Source organism: Anas platyrhynchos, chromosome 1 (genome assembly GCF_047663525.1).
Source record: "Anas platyrhynchos isolate ZD024472 breed Pekin duck chromosome 1, IASCAAS_PekinDuck_T2T, whole genome shotgun sequence".
Lineage (NCBI taxonomy): Eukaryota > Metazoa > Chordata > Aves > Anseriformes > Anatidae > Anas > Anas platyrhynchos.
The window spans coordinates 22,905,935-22,924,557 of record NC_092587.1 but is presented as its reverse complement, the minus strand read 5'-3'; the positions used below and the strand labels follow the sequence as shown (position 1 = coordinate 22,924,557).

Here is an 18,623-nt window from a genome sequence, read left to right as displayed (position 1 = left end):
TTGGAGTAATTCCAACCTCCAAAGGGGGTGTTACTGTTACAATATGTGGATGATCTTTTATTGTTAGGACAGGAGAAAACAGCTGTGAAGGAAGCCACTAACAAGCTATTCAAATTTCTGGGAAAACAGGGCTTGAAATTATTGGAAAATAAATTAAAATTCGTAGACAGAGAAGTCAAATATTTAGGGCATCTAATGTCTGAGGGGGAATGAAGAATAAATCCAGAGAGGATTCAGGGAACTCTTGAGCTACCCCTACCCAAAGCTAAAAAGAACTTAAAAGTTTTAATAGAAAGAGGTTTTTAAGGAATTAGGAGTCATGTAGTCCAAAGGAAAACAGATACTCCCTGATGGGAGAGAAATGCTGAATAAAGTACTAATGAGGCAAATATTAACTGTTTTACACCAAGAAGGTCATTGGGGAATTCAAGCAACATGTGACGCTGTGCTATGGAAATATGTATCTGTAGGAATACATACTCTAGCTGAACAAGTACACAGGAGTTGTGTAGTATGTCAAAAGGTAAATAGTAAAATTATCATCAGTTAGCCCAAAGGGGCAAAGAACCAGAAATTCAACACTTCCAAAATGTACAGGTAGATTTTTCAGAACTCCTTAGAGTAGGTAGATTTAAATACTTATTAGTCTTAGTGGATCTTTTGTCAGGGTGAGTGGAATCTTTCCCTTCAGTATCTGCTACTGCGAACATAGTAACTGAAGTAATTCTAGAACAAATAACTCTCAGGTATGGAATTGTTGAAAATATTAACTCTGATCAAAGAAATCACTTTATGCCAGAAATATTGCAAGGGCTAATGTGGACTCTAGAAAGTAAGTGGAAATTTCACACTCCTTGGCATCCTTCCTCTTCTGGAAGGGTGGAGAGGATCAGACAATAAGCGGCAATTGACTAAAGTTCTGGAAACTCATCTTCCCCAGACAAAGTGCTTACATTTGGCACTTTTCCAAATTCAAACTGCACCAAGAAAAGATGTGGGAGTTTCACCATATGAAATATTATTTGGATTGCTGTACACAGACAAAGGGAATGAATTACCTCAGTTTGAGACAAAAGATGCTTTTCTTAAGAACTATATACTCGGGCTGTCGTCTTTGTCATCTCTCAGGACCCATAGACTGTTAACTCAAACCCCTCCCTTGGAAGTCTTGATCCATCCATTCCGAGTAAGAGATTGGAATCTGATGCAAACATGGAGAGAACTGAAACTACAACCTTAGTGGGATAGATTGTTCCATGTGCTCCTGAGTACTGAGACAACAGTAAGAGCATCTGAAAAAAGGTGGACTCATACGTGGGTAAAACCTTCAGTTAACCCTGATACCAGAGAGACTGCATTAACATAGACTTTTATGGTTAAAACTGTTAAAATTATCTATTGTAAACCTTTAACTTCTCCTTAGAAGAATGCTTAACAAATTAATGAGTAAAAGGGGATTGAATTAAACAGAATTGGAGTGTTTCCAGGGAATGCTCTCTGGAAGTGGGAGAAAAAGAAAGGAGGGTATTCAATCCCCACTAGAAGAATCCTTATTTGTTCGTGATTTTTATTGTTTATCTTAATTATTATTTCTTAATGATTAGAGGGGTGTGTATATATACATAGAAATTATGTATTTTAAGTTTATTTTAGTAATGCCTATTCTCAATGGGTTAGTGATAGGATGGAGGGAAAATCAGAATTTCCAATTAATCCGGAACATCTCTTGAGTTCAAGCTCGAAATAATTGTTGGATTTGCACCCACATGCCTAGAAAGACTGAAGAGGCCTTGTCCCCGATTGCTATTTCCAGCAGCAACTGTGTCTGGATTCTCTAGATTTCTAAAAATGATGGATCATACACAGTCCCAGGAAAGAATAGATTTTGAAGTTGAGTTCCCTACACATAATCCTGGCTACAACTTACTGTGTTATCAAAGGTGTCTTTTAAACAACATTGATAGAAAACTCAGGGGGCAATAGTACTGACCCTGGGTGTGGAAATATCCATGAAATAGGGAATAATCTATACTGTACTGAATATGGTAGCCACGGGAATGTTAATATACATAATGCACACCAGATACAACATGAGAATCCTGTAACCAGATGGCCTGTCCTGAATGGCAAGGAGTGGTACTGGTTATGTGGCAATAAATCCAGGAAGGTGTTGCCCCTAGGATGGAAGGGAGCTTGCACCCTGGAGGCAATAATTCCAAATGTAACTATTACTGAAAACCCACAAAGCCAAAGCCCCCTTGAGACCACACGCAGAATTAAGTGGACTCCAGATAATCCTTTAGTAAAATTCTCTAGCTTTTTAACAGTTTTGCAAGGTGATTTTTACCTTGGTTAAGGGTGAGTGAATTAGAAAAAGTTCTTGTAAATATATTGAAGAACTAGAAAATAAATTTGATGTTTGCAAAAATAGTACTCTAGAATCAAATAGTATTAGATTTATTAATAACCTTATAAGGAGGAGTGTGCACTGTAATTAATACTAGTTGCTGTACATATGTAGATCAAATGGGATGAATTTGACTGATCTAAAAAAAATATTCTGGAAAAACAAAAAAACAAAACACAAGATCCTACATAAAGTAGCTCAAGATGACACTTCCTGGGGATTTAGAAACATTTGTAAGAAACTAATTTCATGATAACTTGAATAGAATTGGCTCAAACAACTATTTGTTGGTATTGTAATAATGATATTGAATATCTGTCATTCCCCGTGACATCCAAAGATGATTATTGCACATTAATGTTGGAAAAACTCAAAAAAGCAGTATGTGAAGAGCTGCAAAACCAACAATAGGAGTAAGAAAAGAAGAGGGGGGAATTGTGAGAAACAAAGTTGTGTTTTTGCAGTAGAGAAATAATTTTCTGTATTCAAAGGTAGTTGTGTAGTCATAACAAGGAGAAATGTTAAGTGGATAAGTGGACAGTAGAAGGTCTCACTGTTCCAAAATAAGGTAGAAGCTTGAGAAAAGCAGGATGAGCAGTGTGAGAACAGTAAAAAAAAGATCCCAAGTTCTCAAAACATAAGAAAGGATAAATTAAAGTGCTGAAAAAAATGAAAAAATGTACATATATGGTATAGAGCAGTGTCGAGTAGCTTGTGAACCTGTAGTACTCAGCCAATGAGGAAACAGAGAAGGTGATCAGGCGTTGGGTAATAGGGAATAAAAGGTTATGATTTGTTTACTAAAATGCACTCCTGATTGACAGGATGCCCGCCATTGCAATCACGAATAAAATAGCTTCACAGAAGATCCTGTCTAAAGAAAATTATTTGAGATGTTTCTCACAGCAGCTACCAGCAACACACTATTCATGATAGTTTGAGTCAGTGTGCTGAATTTGTTGAACAGTAATATTTTTCCTGAATTTGAACAAATTCTGACAGAAGCACAATGTATCATATTCAGAAATCTGGATCCTTATAGGTATTAAGTGCATATGTATAGTTACTTGAATCCATGAATTGCAGTAACACCAAAGACGCAAGTACATATTCACATACATTTAAACAAACAAGCAGGAAGAAAAAAAAAAAAAAGAAAAAAAAAAAAGCCAGGAGAAAGACCTGCAGTGGTTTATCTTCAGAAGCTTAAGTGCTGAGGTTAAACAGATTGTTAACATTTGTATACCACCTGCCATCTTAATAGACTTAGCCCAATAATAGCATGCAAGACTTAGTATACATTGCTGTTGTATCTGATCCCATAAAACTCAAATTTGTGTGGCACTCGGACATAAGCAATAAAAGCTTGATTCTTCAAGGTAAGCAAAATCAATTTGACTCAGAAAAGAAAGAATATGCTTAACGTCTTTCTTGAACTAGGTCCGATGTCTGACTTTGTTAAATCCAAAGGTGACCACCTTTTTATGTACTTATATATGGAGTTTTAAATCAACACATCTTTTTTTATTATGTATTTTAACACTGCATTTTTTACATTGCATTTTTGCATAAGTATTACAGGGTAATTCTCATGCAAAAAGCTACCTAGTGCAAACTTAAAGCAATATCTAGTAGCTTAACACAATTTGGAAATGTTTTTGAAATTAAAAAGTATGTACATATAGTGTTTTTAAAATTATATTTAACATATGTCATAGCCATGATTTTTTTCAATTTCTCTCAGAAGTGTAAAGTAATGAACATAAATTAGACTTGTTTTTCTCCACACACATGAGCTTTCCTGTTATAGTTTTAACACAACGGAAAGATCTATTTCATATGGTGTGTATGATGGCCCATTGCTTTGAGCCTGTTTTCTTAGGAAAAGGAATAACACAGTAATGCTTTGGAGTGCTGAATGAAAGCTTCAAAAAATTAATGACGCAACACCCTAGCCAGCTTTCCAGAAGACAAGCTGAGCAGCTCTCCAAAAAGTGCTTCAAGAATATAGTTACTTTCTTAAGTGGCAGATGAGCAATATTTGAAATCTTGACTATCTACCTTTAGCAATACTAAGAACAGAAAACAGATCTCTTGCAGTCAGTGGACTTGGAACGCTGCCCCTTCAGGGAAAACGAGCACAGTGAGCTGGCCTGTAGCAATGCAAGTTTGTTAATTATACTGTTATCTTGACATCCTTTCTTTCACATCCCTCCCTTTCATCTGTTTCATTTATGTGTTGCATCTCATCATAAACACGCACAATCTATGACAAGGATCGTCTCCATATGGCTGTCTGTGAGGGGCATAACACAAAGGATTCACAACTGTGGCTGTGGTCCCTGGCTTGACTGCCTTAAAAAATAATGTGTATTAGATGTTTTCTGTCCACGGTGATCAGATAGCAAATATTTCAGATGCACTTCTAACAAGACAAAATGATTGTTTAGGCTGACGTCTTATTCTTTTAAGTAAATTACAATGAAATATGTACTTATTGTTTAAAGGGGATTTTTATGACCAAGCCTTGATCCCTCACAGCTCGTTGAGTCAGAATTTATTTTTTTATTATTATTCTGTGTGTGATCTTCTCAGCTAAGTCTGAAGTATGAACATGGTGAATTAAAGTGCTCTTCTATCACTGTGATGCTAGTAAAAACAAAACAAAACAAAACAAAAACAAACAAACAGCTGTGAATGTCTATTTCAGATATTAGCAATTTCTTCAGATACTGAGAAACAGTATCTGAAACCTGACCGCTCATTTATTTCATCTGTTCTAAACAAATATCTGAATTTACTGATACATCTTGAAGCTAAGCTCACTGGTTCACAAAGCTCTATCTCAAGTGGCTGCAAAAGATAATAACTAAATAAAAAGGACTGGACTGTCCAGATGTTAGACACTGCCTCAAGAAATATAGGTTTTGACTTTGGATTTTACCTCGGTGGACAGATGGCTAACCAAATGAATGAGCCTATGGCAAAACTTAAAATATATGTTGTAGTCTTGTTGGACGATTACGCAGAAGAATTCCATGAAGTCTTACTGGTATCTATGTCTCTTCTTTTCACTTGAACTAATTTTCAGTCATCACCCTTCACTGGTGTATCTATTTTTAAAGTATGTTTCCCTTTGAAAACATCTTTATACGACTTGAACAACAAAGGTAAACAAGAAAAGTTTAAATATCCTGCAGATATTTGACAGAGAGATCCCCATTGCAGAATAAAGGGAAGAGCCGAAGGCTCATGCTAGAGGGTTTGTCATGAAGATCTTACAAGAAAAGCACTTATTACATAATATCTGCAAATAATGACAAAATCCAGGTTAAGATAAAGCTGTGGAGACATTTCTAATGAATTCTTTAGTACATTTATAAATGTAATATTTTATTTCAGTGAGTATGTATACCTTTGGGGCTGTGATAGTTTCAGTACCACTAAAAGAAATGTGATAATCATTTGCTCAATTATTTGAAGCCCTTTCCTTCCACTAGCACGTTGCCTAGTAGTAGATGAGTTAGCAGATAATAGTGCCACTGTGCAAAGTACAGCTGGGTAGAAGTGGCAACAGATTGTCTAATTTCTAAGGGCTTGATTTAGCCTTAAAAATATCACTCTGATTCTGCAGTGTACAAGACAGATGGGTTATTTGCACAATTAGGCCTTAAGTGTTAAGTTCTTCTCTTGATTAAAATGTCCAAGTCCTTCATTGCCAACTACCATTTAAGTTGTATGCATCTATTACAGGGAAGAATAAACTTTTAAGTATTTAATAATGTGTTTTTCAGCTGATAAAAAAGAACAGGGTAGAAAATTGCACATTTCTGTCCCATGTTATTTCTACTCTTAATTTGAGAAATCAAGCCCTTTATGGATCATGACCAAATATATTTCTGTTTACTGAAACCTCACTTCTCGTTAAGAGTCTGGCTCTGCTCCATCAGTGAACAGACTAGAATTTTTGAATTAACAGCTTTCTAACATTATTTATTACACTGTCAGTTTTCATGCAGTCCTCTTTAACTAAAATCAGAACATCTGAGCCAGCAACAGCAAGATGTCAGTATCTTATCAGCTTGGGAGTCTGGGCTCTGCCTGTATCAAACCCTTTCTACACTGCCAGAGGTACAGAAGGGAACATATGGATGAAAAAGAAAATTACATCCATCAGCCTTTAATACCCTTGGTCACCTGCATCCCTAAGGATGAGTAAATAGGCTTCACAGACTGCCTGTGAGCTTGCTCCTATGGCTACAGAGTTCAGACAGCATGCTGTGCTGTGTGTGTGTGCCCAGGTGCTGGCAGTGGGCTGCCAGGCTCCTCGGTGAGGATATACCTCCTCTCCTGCATATACACTGTCCCCCTGCTGTAGTCTGCAATGAAATAAAATGGGATACTGGGTATGCTTCTGGAAAGTAATTCTACTATCTTTGATCCCATCCATTACAGCACCTCATTCTCTACTGTTGTCTAAAAAAAATTAGCTTATTTACACTCAAACAGTGCCAAGTGGCAATTGTTTTCCTCTACTCCCTATGCAAAGATCAGAAATACAATTTTTAAATCAAGATTTTTTTTTTGTTTTTATTTAACTCAGAATAAATTTATTTTACAATCGAATTAATTCCTGGAGCTAAGCACAAATCATAAAGGAAGAGCTTAGGGGGCTATATTGCCACATTACCACCGGGCATTATGCATATTTGCCAATGCATGTTTTGGAACTGTGCAGAGACTGCTATTGTAAACCAAGGTTCAATATGCTGCCTTTATTTTGAACTTTTCAAGTGCTCTTCTTTAGATCCTGACCAACAGTTGCATTTTTTTTTTCTAATATTTCACCTTGATGAATGGATTTAAGGAAAAACAGAGAAATACTGGTATGTTCTAAGAGCAATGGTGTTTTGCACCAAGGAAGTGCCACTGCTTTCAGGATCTCAGTAAGAAAGGCACCAACACTCAAAGCTGGATAGATGGTTTGTTGATATAAGAATGGAAATTACAGAAAAGATTACAGCAATCTGAAGTCCCTCCTGAAACTGGCAAGCCCAGAACTACAGAATCAGACAAGCCCCTCCTCGTGGACCATGGCATGCTGCAGAGATCGTGTCCTTGGTGAGGTTCATCAGCTGTTCTTCAGTCTTGCTCACAAGATGCAGCTTGCTCTGTTCTTTTCCATAACGAATAGAATGAAATTACCTAAAAACAGTGTTAAAAATAAACCCAGGGCACAGAATGGGAAGTGCAAAGCAGTCCCTGTGGCCGAGGGGCAGCCTTTCTTTCTGGCAAGACAAATGACCCAGGGAAGCCAGACCTAGAAAAGGGGCCCTCAGCCCTCCAACCCTCCTCCTTGTCCACATGAGGGCATCTTCCAGGCTGCTCCCAACACAACCACCTTTGGCCATGTGTGTGCCACCCTATCACAGAGGTTTGCTGAGGTCACAGCGACCACCATGGCCCCAGGCCCTATAAAACAGGCCCCCTGCAGCTGGCCCACGATTCGCTGAGCATCTAGGCCCTGTGACTGCCAGCTTGTGTGGCAGGAAGAAGACTAGGAGAGCAAGGGGAGAGGCAGGCTTCCTTGGTGTGTGAGGACAGTGATGCAGTCCAGTGAAGGAATGCACCTGACCAGAAGGAGATGTCATGGGCGGAGGGATAGCGCTGGTGGCACAAGAGACACCAATGCCCGAGGGACCTCTGCCGCCCAGCCCACAGACAGATACAGGCGGCACCATTGGCACCGCAATGACATGGGGAACAGGCTAGCCCCTCAAACACCCAGTAATAGGGGGCCTGGGCCTTACCATAGGAGCAATGGAGATGTGGGGCAAAGGCGGGAGCATCAGGCAGAAAGCTGCACGGAGCAGAGGTGTGCCTATAGCCTGGGACACAGTGCAGGACTCAGTAATGGCCATAAACCAGATGTCAGCGTCGGACCCATGCATGAAAATCAAACAGACAGTGGCATAGGACCAAGGCATGGAACTGGATGACCCCCTGGTTCAGCACCCTGGCCTGAAAATATTCCTGATGGAAGACATCCCCTTTGGGCAGTTCTGGGCAAAGACCAGTAAAGGCATAGTTCCCAAACGAAGTACACAAGGCAATGCACTACACATGCATTTATTGGATACCTACTGAGTACATGCAACTTGGTTACTTATGCATTGATTAAGCATACCCTGATTAATACTGTTGTATAGAGCAAGTTGCAAGGCATCCATACACCAGAGTAATCATGGATCACACTGCTGATAAGCACTCACAGGCTATTTGGGGTGCACCTACATACATGGGAAGGGAGCAAGCATGCTCCCTTCAGCATAATGATATGCTCCCATATCATTAACTCCTTGTACAACAGTCTTCCAGCTGCATCACTACAGACAGGAAAAACTGCATGGAGTAGTTGTTAATGAACATTGGTGGCTTTTCTTATCATCTGATTTGGTCAGAATCCCAAAGTGATCACAGTGTCCAGTTCCTTGCTGATACAGATAGCTAGACTTCAGTTCCTATAAAATAATCAGCTGTCAGCCTTGCTGGATAGACTAAGCTGGAAAATCCAAAGGTTGGTTTGACTGGATTGGGAACCTAAATAAACTGACTGCCAGAAGAAATGCCTAAAGAATGAAACACTCAGGGAAGACAAGTCAATTTTCAATAAGAAAACAGCAATTTCCAGTGCAGTGTCTCTTGTGGACTCTCTAATCTAAGTAGTTTCATTATGCTTTGTCATAGTGAATTTTTATTTATTATTTGGTTTAAGTTTCAGACCAGAATTCTCTACCAAAGCCGAATTACTGAAAGCAGAATATATCACTGTCACATCTCCCTCTGCTTTAGTTTTCCTTGTGTCAGTTTCAATTGGAATTGATTTCCAATTCTGATTTGCTCTGCTGCATTTGCTCTTGACAGGAGTATTAGGTACAGCTCTATGCTTTCCTGACACATATTAGCCAATGACCTCTATTTAAAATGAGGTTATGAGTAGTTTTGCTGTAGCCACTAAGAAATGACTTAAGAATTCCCTGCCCTATCACATCAGATCAGCCACCTCTTTACCCAAATTGAAAAGTAGGCCAAAGACATTCCCGTTTTTCCAGGTCTTAAAGAACAGATAAATGAGCTTTGAAAACTATTGCTATTTTTACAATGCTTTGGTAAGCTTGCTGTGACAAGGTACACTTTGTGAGGTATCATTGTGTAATTGCCAGGCCCCATTGTGTAATTGTCAGGATTTGAGCAGGCCCCTGCGCTTGGAGAAGTACAAGAATGTATCTAGTTAATAACGGATATGGTATTTTTGCAAGATTTTTTCTCCCATTCGTTTTTTAAAAGAAAAACACACTGATCTCTCCTGGGTCAAATAAAAACAATTTCCAGGAACTGGATCCAGAGGCATTGAACAAGTTTGCAAATAAGACAGTGAAATAGTAGTCTAGTTAATCACTTGCATGCAGATTGGAATAATAATCCAAAAGTTAATCGTTACCAAAATCATAAAGCTCATGGCAGGCAACAGCTGCATCAAGATTTTCAAGTTGCAGTATTTTTTAAGTGCATATATTTAAGTGCATTATTAGATAATTAATGGACACTCCTTGATCTTAACTGTCCTTCAAGGTTTTTTCACACGCAACAGCTGACTTTTCCCGCACCCTCAAACAAAACGTTTCAAGATTCCTTATTTATTTATTTATTTATTTTCCCAAGCAAGGGCCCAAGCAGCAGCACAATGCTAATAAATGAATGACCCTAGTGGAAAATCATGCTGCAGCCTTCTCCTTTACTTGCGTATCACTAGTTGGTGGGCAACCTTCTGTTGCCCACCTTGACAAAACACAGCACACAGGGGAAGAGTAATTGAAGCCAAACGCCTTACCTTTAAGACAACTGTAGCTTTATGAGCAGCATGACCTTAAGCACATCACTACACGTATGTGCTAGGGCGCCTGAGCACAGTGAGACCACAGGCAGCATGTCAAGATGATCTTTGACATCTCTTTAAGTTGTGCACTTATGTCAAACTCAATCACTGCAACTCCTCCAACTTTTTATGGGGTTTTGCACCTTTAGCACAGTAAATGTTGACAGAAGTTTCCTTCCAGATGGGGTATCATATTAACGTACAGTTATGCCAGGGTAATAGCACTAGATGCTGCTCCCTGGTGTGTACCCTTTATCCCTCCCTATCAAAAGCAATACTCCCCCCCCCCAACTAACACACATCCTGCCTGTGACTAATCACATTTGTCATTTGAAACTTTGATTCAGAGGGGCTCTGAGTTGCTTAAGGGGGCATTTGCAGAGAGAAGGAAGAAATAAAGACTGTATGTATGTCTGTTTAATCAGCAGATTTTATTGTTCATTTCTGCTGCTCTTCTAGTTACAAAACTCAAGCAACATTTCTAACCTGCTGTCGTTTAGAGAATTCATTTCAGTGAAGTAACACCATAATTCAGATTCATAACTCCATAATTCAAGTCTACCTGCTAGTCTTCAAGCCAGTCTTCAGAAATGTGGACTGAATTGTGAAGATGTAGCTGGTGCCTCACAAAACTGTATTTTAATCAGTGGTAGTTCAGGTGCTGTACACGCACAGAAGGTATGGAACAAATTTCTGCTCAAAACTTTGCATATCTAATATAACAGTTATGAGATAAAATATTCCCCCCCCCCCCCCCCCATGTGTCTATTTCCATATTAACCATATTTCCCCCCTAGTTTACTACGAAAAATGCAAATTAAAGCAACTACCTACTAAATAGAGATTTATTCCTAGACTTTCACTTTGCTGGGTTTATGCAGACAACTGCAGACAGGGCAGCAGTGTTATGGAATTGCTATATATTGAAGTTGTATCAGGAAAAAAAGGAAAAATACATTGTCTTTCTGGGATGCAGGAAGTTCTGTATTCCAATCATGTCTTTGCTGTAGATAGGCTTGTTAATTATAACATAATTCTGCCCTACTTTTATAAAGCACTTAAGACCTGGTAATCCTTCATCAGGTGGATGTTTCCACAAACTGCATTTGTTTCTGGAGATTCCATATGTAAGAAATGATGTGAACAGGGTCTGTAGCAATCAGTCTCATAAAGCCTCCTTACCATTGCTTCTTGCCTTTGCTGCTGTCCTGTGAAACTATTTCTTCCCCATTGCTGCTGAATGTTTCCAATCCTTATAATATTTCCAATTTACTGTTCAGTACACTAGCAACAATGCTTATTTGAAGAAAATTTCAAGCAAGCATTAACTTCAATGCTCCTCCCATTCTACCTTGACCTAAACTTAAACATATTTTAAAAAATACGTTTTTATTGTACTACTCTATGCTCCTTGTTGAAGTATCACAGTTCATGCTGGCCTCACATATTTTAACACGATAAATCTACTGTAATGTAAACCACTGTGGTTCACTGAAGAGCTAAACACTCATCTCTACTAAAACAAACTCTCTTCCTTCTGTTGCAAACCTAAGGCTCTTAGCTTCGGCTCCACTGCCTTTGTTTGTTGTTTTTTTTTCAATCCCACTTCCTGCTGCTCTGTAGCCAAAGGATTAGCATTAAGCAAGGCATTTCAAAGTCTTGTCTGTGAATCTCTGTATCCCATAGCAGCAGAAGCTGAGGAGAAAGTTCAATCACCACTGAGCAGCAGGATCACTTTACCAGAAATGCCTTCTTCTTTCTGTAATGTATGTTGCTATTGTACATCCTTTTTAGTTGGAGTTTCAAAATTAACTAAATTAATTAAATTGAACTGACTGGAAAGACTTCCAACCATGTGTTTAAACGACCTTAAAACAAGGCTTTCAGAAGTCAAGCATATGGGAATCCCTGAAAAAACTGTTCCACATGCTTTCTTGCTTTTTTTTTTTCTCCTGAAATCTCTCTTTAATTGCAATTTTATCATTTCTACACACTTACCTGTGCAATTGGTGATGGTGAGGGGTGATGAGTTTATGTTTCCTTAGTGCTTTTTTTTTTTTTTTTTTAATTTGCTTCATACTTCCTCCAAAGACATTCTTTGCACTTCCCAGTGGTGATGTTGCTATGTGATGTATACTTTACTTTCCATGCATACTTGCCATTTACTCCACACTTGTGGCAAGAAAAACTAATGTTTTGATGCAGTTACCCTGTATGCTGTGATGTGTATGGATGAAGGAAGATGAGACATGAGAAAGATAAGCCCGGACTGTTTCAGTGGTTCTGACTGCACAGACACTAACCTGATCTGTCAGTCATAGAATCATAGAATATCCCGAGTTGGAAGGGACCCATAAGGATCATCAAGTCCATCTCCTGGCACTGCACAGGTCTGCCCAAAAGTTTAGACCATGTGACTAAGTGCACAATCCAATCACTTCTTAAATTCAGACAGGCTTGGTGCAGTGACTACGTCCCTGGGGAGCCTGTTCCAGTGTGCAACCACCCTCTCGGTGAAGAACCCCTTCCTAATGTCCAGACAACATCTTCCTGATGTCTGTTGTTTCAATTCTGGAGTGTTTTTGAATATATATATATAAAAAGAACATTGAAACAGGTCAGAAACCATTAAAAAGAGACATATGGTATTTTAGTAATGTTTTAGAAACTTAAATCACATACACAGTTAAGAAATCAACCATGGGAAATGTGACTTTTACTTCTGTTATAGAAGGTTGCTAATAATGGCTAACAGTAGCTGCTCTCTGAAATACACAGCTTCCAGAAACCTCCCTCTGTTGAGGTCCAGGATACAGCAATCTGAAGATTTTCAACCATCATTCAGCCATTCACAGGTGATGAGAACAAGTAAATCAAAGGTCAGTGTCCCATCTCAATGGCTTCCATTGCTCCATATAAAGGCTACCAATGAAACAAAATATTTTCAACTCCGTGCACGGATTCCTTTTTCTATACAGTATTCCTTTTTCTATACAATGATCTCTAGTATTGTAAAACACAATGTTTCACTACTAATTAAAATTATTTCTACAAATTATATTTGGAAAGAGAATTAAATGTGCATGTTTCCATCAACTATATAAACACTCATTTGATGCATTTTGTTGGAGGAAGGCTATTCATGATTTAAGTTTTCACTGTCTTATGAACTAGGAACTAGAATTTGAATACAAAAGACACAGTATTTGGAAAAATCTTTAATAAACGTTTTAATACAATATTCAACAGCAGAAAAGTGCCACTTTTCTGACAGGCATCTCAGACAACAGGATGTGATGAAAAGACTTATTTACAATAAAATGTACAATATCAATATCTGTTATCAGTTGTTAAGAAAAAACTAAAAATCAAAGTATCTTCAAAAGTTTTCATGCACTATATACAAGTAAAAAATATTGCCTTCAATTTAAATCCTAACTTCTCAAATCACTGGGATCCTGCCAGTATCTGAACTTTTATAATATCCTTTATAATTATTTTTTCTTTTTATGTGTCTGTTCACAGACTCGGGCAATGTTTGATAAGTCAGTACTGCTCTTTGGTAAACTGCTAGCCCCATTCCAAACTTGAGTTTCTCCCTAGCTTTTAAAGTAAATATGCAATAACCACCCTTTAATATTCGTTCTCCCCATACACTGATCAATAAAGAACACGTTCTCCAGTTTTATGGCACGTAAACTCACTATAAATTTTTAGAGTATCAGAAGTATCAGAAAATATGTAGATTAAATTTTAAATTGACAAATTGTATAGTCTAGTAAGCATCCCATAAAAATTAAAAAAGTGTCATCTACTATCAAAATAATAATCTACCTACAAGTATTGCATCTTGCTTCTGAACTCTCTTAAAAAACAGCTGTTGTAAATATTAAGTGATTTTTCTCTGATGGGAAGCATTTGATTCGACAGGGATTTCTACATTAATTATCACTGGACAAATATGTCCTGAATTTGTCCTATATACTTCTGAATGCAAAGTAATACCATAAAGTAATTTTCCTAGTGGAGCAGTATTTTCAAGCCATGACATCACTACATTGGTTTGGCTTCTCTAAATTTAGTCATACTATCTAATTATGAAAGATAGAAGCAGACACGGGCAGTGTGATCTGACAAAGTTTACCCCACTATGTGCGAGCCTTTGAAAACACAGTCAGGTAATAAACATGATAACATATAAACAATATACATGATACAACAATACAATAAACATGATAACAACTTTGGTCTCCAACAGGGCCAAATAGTAATAATCATTACATGGTCATATTTTTACACCATCAAAATGCTTGCAGAAAAGTTTTGAAGTTTACTGAACAGCTCCTTTTCCATATCTCTGACAATGCTTATTTTAATATATAAATGCAGCATCATTCTGACTGCATTTTCTAAGTAAAATTCACCAGTTTAAAGTAACCTCATCACTGCCTTTTTGAAGGATAGCAGGATACTAGATTGCTTCCATCAGACACCTAATTGCTTACCACCTCTGACTGCACTCAGATCACAAGGCTGTGTGCCAGGAATGTAGTAAATACATCAAATCAACATTCCCATTATCTTTAACTCAATACAGAAACTAAAACTTAATGCACACAGACTGAATTCCTAAGAAAGGAACATAGGTTTTATTATACAGTCTCCAATCCCCCCCCCCAAAAAAAAAAAAAAGATTCTTACTGAATTACTTTCTACTTTCTACTAGTAACGCATTACTATACAACATCTTCAGCAACTGTAGTGTCAAAAATTTGGTAATAAACTTGCTGTTTATTCCCATCTGTGATGTTATAGGACTTGATGAAGCATTCCAGCCATGGCAAGTCATCTACAAATCAAAACCAAATTATGATTTAATATTAATTTCTAACTTTTGTAGAAGTAGAACTTGAGCAGGATCTTAACTAGGATCTCAATATGTAAAATATTTAAAGAGAATAAAAATGAATTACTAATTTGAAATTAAAATTCATAACTAGTATTCCGTTTCGTATGTTAAAATTTCCTGCACCATCTGACATGGTATTCAGTGACAATCAGCCTCCCAGACCAGTCCCGCCCCCACACCACTTGGTTGTAGTTATACAACAGTGTAGCATGAAGACCTCTTAATAATAAAAACTCATCTCAGTGATACTAAGACTAATGAAATTGGTCTCAAATGGAATCTTTTACACCAGGGTTAATTTTTAAAAGTAAAGACTCTGGTATGGTTGTCATCTATATCCATGTACTTTGTGGAATATGCTCCTGTGGTTGGAGCTGTGGCTACCTTGGATGTGTGTGGTTTGGGCATAGATAATTTCTGCCATAGCAGAAATACTGTATGTAACTCTCTTTGAATGAATTTGGACTGAAGCTTTTTTGCTTTATTTCCACGGATGTTTCCTGTAGCACGGGATGCTCTAAATCAGTATGTGCATTCAGAAGAAGAATCTCACCCGCAGCATGAGCAATACACTGAATTCCCTTTCAGTTTACCCTAATATGTACATTCAGTACAGTTCTGGGAAACTTCTGTATGAATACAATCAACATGTTAGTGCCTACCTAAACATAACTGTATTCAAACACCCCTGCATGCCACACGAAGATTTACTGAACCATTACTTTTCTTTCTCAAAAGGGTCTTCTAGATCCCTTTATATAGAGTTATATAGAAGAAATACATAAAAGCATATTAATTGGAATGCTTGGACTCCCTGAATTTATTAATTCTGTGTTTTACCCATACATAAGTTCAATTTTAAGACTTTGCATATGTAACAACAGACAAAAAGACCCCTTCCCTTCTCACCCCCTTTAAAATAACATCAATCTAACCTAATTTTCTTCCTGGAGGACAAAGCGTATTCATGGTCATCTGCATCTTTTGCTGAAGAAAATTATTACTTAAGATTTCAGAGGCGGGAATTTGGAAGAACTTCTCCTGAAAGAGAACAGAAAGCATAAAGTGTTGGAAGAAGGGTAAGAAATCATTAGCCAGAATCCTGACTGTCCTTTTAAAGAACTTAAATTATCCAGAGTTAACAGAAGAAAAATATGATTTTTAACAGGAAGACAACAAACTGTCAGAAAAAAACAGTAGCCTGTATTTCAGTATTCCTTAGTATTTAGGGACTACAGCCACCCAACTCTCTATATATTACTAACTCACCTGCATACATAAGTGTGTACATGCAATTGGCAAGTATTTCTCATAAATCTCCATTACGAGACAATGTTAAGGTGAGAGAGGACAGTCAGCCCTTTGAAAACAAGGGGGCACTGCAATTTGGCTTCATACTTTCACACTTTAAAGGGAGTTCAAGTGGAATTCCTTTGAGTTCCACTTTTTGAAAGTTTAAAAACAATGGAGAAGGGCTCATGATGCAGGATGCATTTCTGCATGGAAGAATAAAACACAAATGGAGCAAGGAAATGTTAGATAAACCTCTTCTTTGTATTATTTTTTTTTAAACTGTATACAGTAACATCGCTGACAAAACTCCCATTTATTCTTTCCAAGCTTGTTACCCAATCTTGTATCTCTCAGGGCTATTCACCTTATAGCTTCCAAAGTGAGTTCAAATTTTTGATGGCAACTGCTCCTTTTTAAAAAAATAAACACAGAATAATCTACTTTTTGTGTATAAGACATTTAACAGAACTAATTGATAGCAGGTAATCTTGTAGCAAAACTGACACACAGAACTACTTTTTCCTCTCACTCCAAGTTCTTCTGACTATTCACCTTTTCGATATTTTCCTTCAATGATTACATAAAGAAAGAAAAGAACTGAGAGCATTACACCAGCTTCCAGTCACACTTTTATAGGAAAGTTGTACTTCAAAGTAGCTCAGTTCCATCTCAGGTGATGCTAAAGGACCAGAGTTCGGGCTTGGTTGCCTTTGAAGTTACCACTAGCAGGAATGGCAGCTGGCACTTCAGAAAGAACTGTTGTTTCTTTTTCCTGCAGCTGAGCTACAGTACTGAGCAATATCTGATAAGAATCCAGGCTACTCTGAATTAAAGATTTCTGGAATTCTGAATCAAGAGGTGGTTTAAAATCTTTTTCCCCATCTCCCTTTTGCAGTTTAATTTCTTTACACAAAGTGACAACAGACAGTAGAAGAAGACTACTAGTTCAAATAAGGTTTGCAGTCTTTGACATCCTTTGCTGCTAATACACTGTGGTATTTAAGAAAACACATTTTTCTCCATTATTATTTTTACTTAGTCTTGAAATTAGACAAGGAAAATCATTCTTTTCAAAGTCACATTCAACATTGTTTAGTAAAACAATATATAAATATAGTACGATTGATATTTAATAGCATTTAATAGTACTATGTATTAAAGTGTATTATTGCAGGGAAAAAAATCCCACAAAATTGTTTCTCTGACACAATTTGAAGAAAATTATAAGTCCTAAGTGCCACTATGCTGACTCATTTCCACTTGGGCAGATGTATTACTCCAGTAGTTTATTCTGAGATCCTAATATTCCCAGCTATGAATTACTGGAATAAGAAAACACATAGACGAACTTATATAAAGACAAAGTTACAATTTAATACCAAGTTCTTCTCACTTTTTTGATTGCTTTCCCCTTTCAAAATGGTCAATCTACCATCTCAAAATCTATGCCAATACCTAAAAGTGTGTGCATGCATATGTTTTAAAAAAAGTATAGAATGACACATATTTTTATTGCACAGAACAATATATTTGAAGGAGCAAGCTCACTAAGGCAGATAGCTAGACTAATATCATCTTCTGCCCTGGACTGGAGATGTAAGAAGCAATGACAATCTCTTTTCAGTCAGAAATCATTCACCTTCAGTTCTACAGAAAATTCTTCCTCAAACCATCTTTGTGCATCAAACTGGTAATCTAATAATAAAGCTTATGAATTAGAGTAAAAAGGAGAGCAACAACAAAAAAAATCCTGAAGAGTAGTTATTAGAAGTTTACTGTCAAAATGTGAGATCATCCGAGGTGGATTATGCAGTAGGCTGTCCTAAATCTGGTGCTTTTGAGGATTTTTCATGTGACATGCTTTATGGAATAACAAATACGTACACTATGTTTACAAGCAAAACAAAGCTGAGGGAACTGCAAGTATACAGGAGGGAAGAATAAAATTACTTTTTCACAAACTGGAAGGGCATTAAGACAGAAACAAACAAAACAACAACAAAAACACTTTCCACTACATACTTATATAAAATAATGGATTTCAGCAAGTCAAATCAACTTTGCACAAAGTCACTTTG

The 18,623-nt window shown here is 37.3% G+C and overlaps 1 protein-coding gene across 2 annotated transcripts in view; it reads right to left on the bottom strand.

Annotated features, from left to right (window-relative positions):
* Window positions 1-13,546: 13,546 nt before the first annotated feature.
* The window catches only part of POT1 (protection of telomeres 1), a 74,547-nt gene continuing 69,470 nt past the window's right edge, over window positions 13,547-18,623 (bottom strand). The window contains exons 19-20 of one of the 2 annotated variants that reach the window (XM_027458175.3): window positions 16,188-16,293; window positions 13,547-15,192 (exon numbers count right to left, since the gene is read on the bottom strand). In XM_027458175.3, the coding sequence (XP_027313976.3) occupies window positions 15,080-15,192; window positions 16,188-16,293 (219 nt within the window). In that variant the 3' untranslated portion in view covers window positions 13,547-15,079. Of the gene's footprint in view, window positions 15,193-16,187; window positions 16,294-16,582; window positions 16,749-18,623 lie in introns of those variants that run through there. The other variant, XM_072033190.1, reaches the window with a different exon arrangement.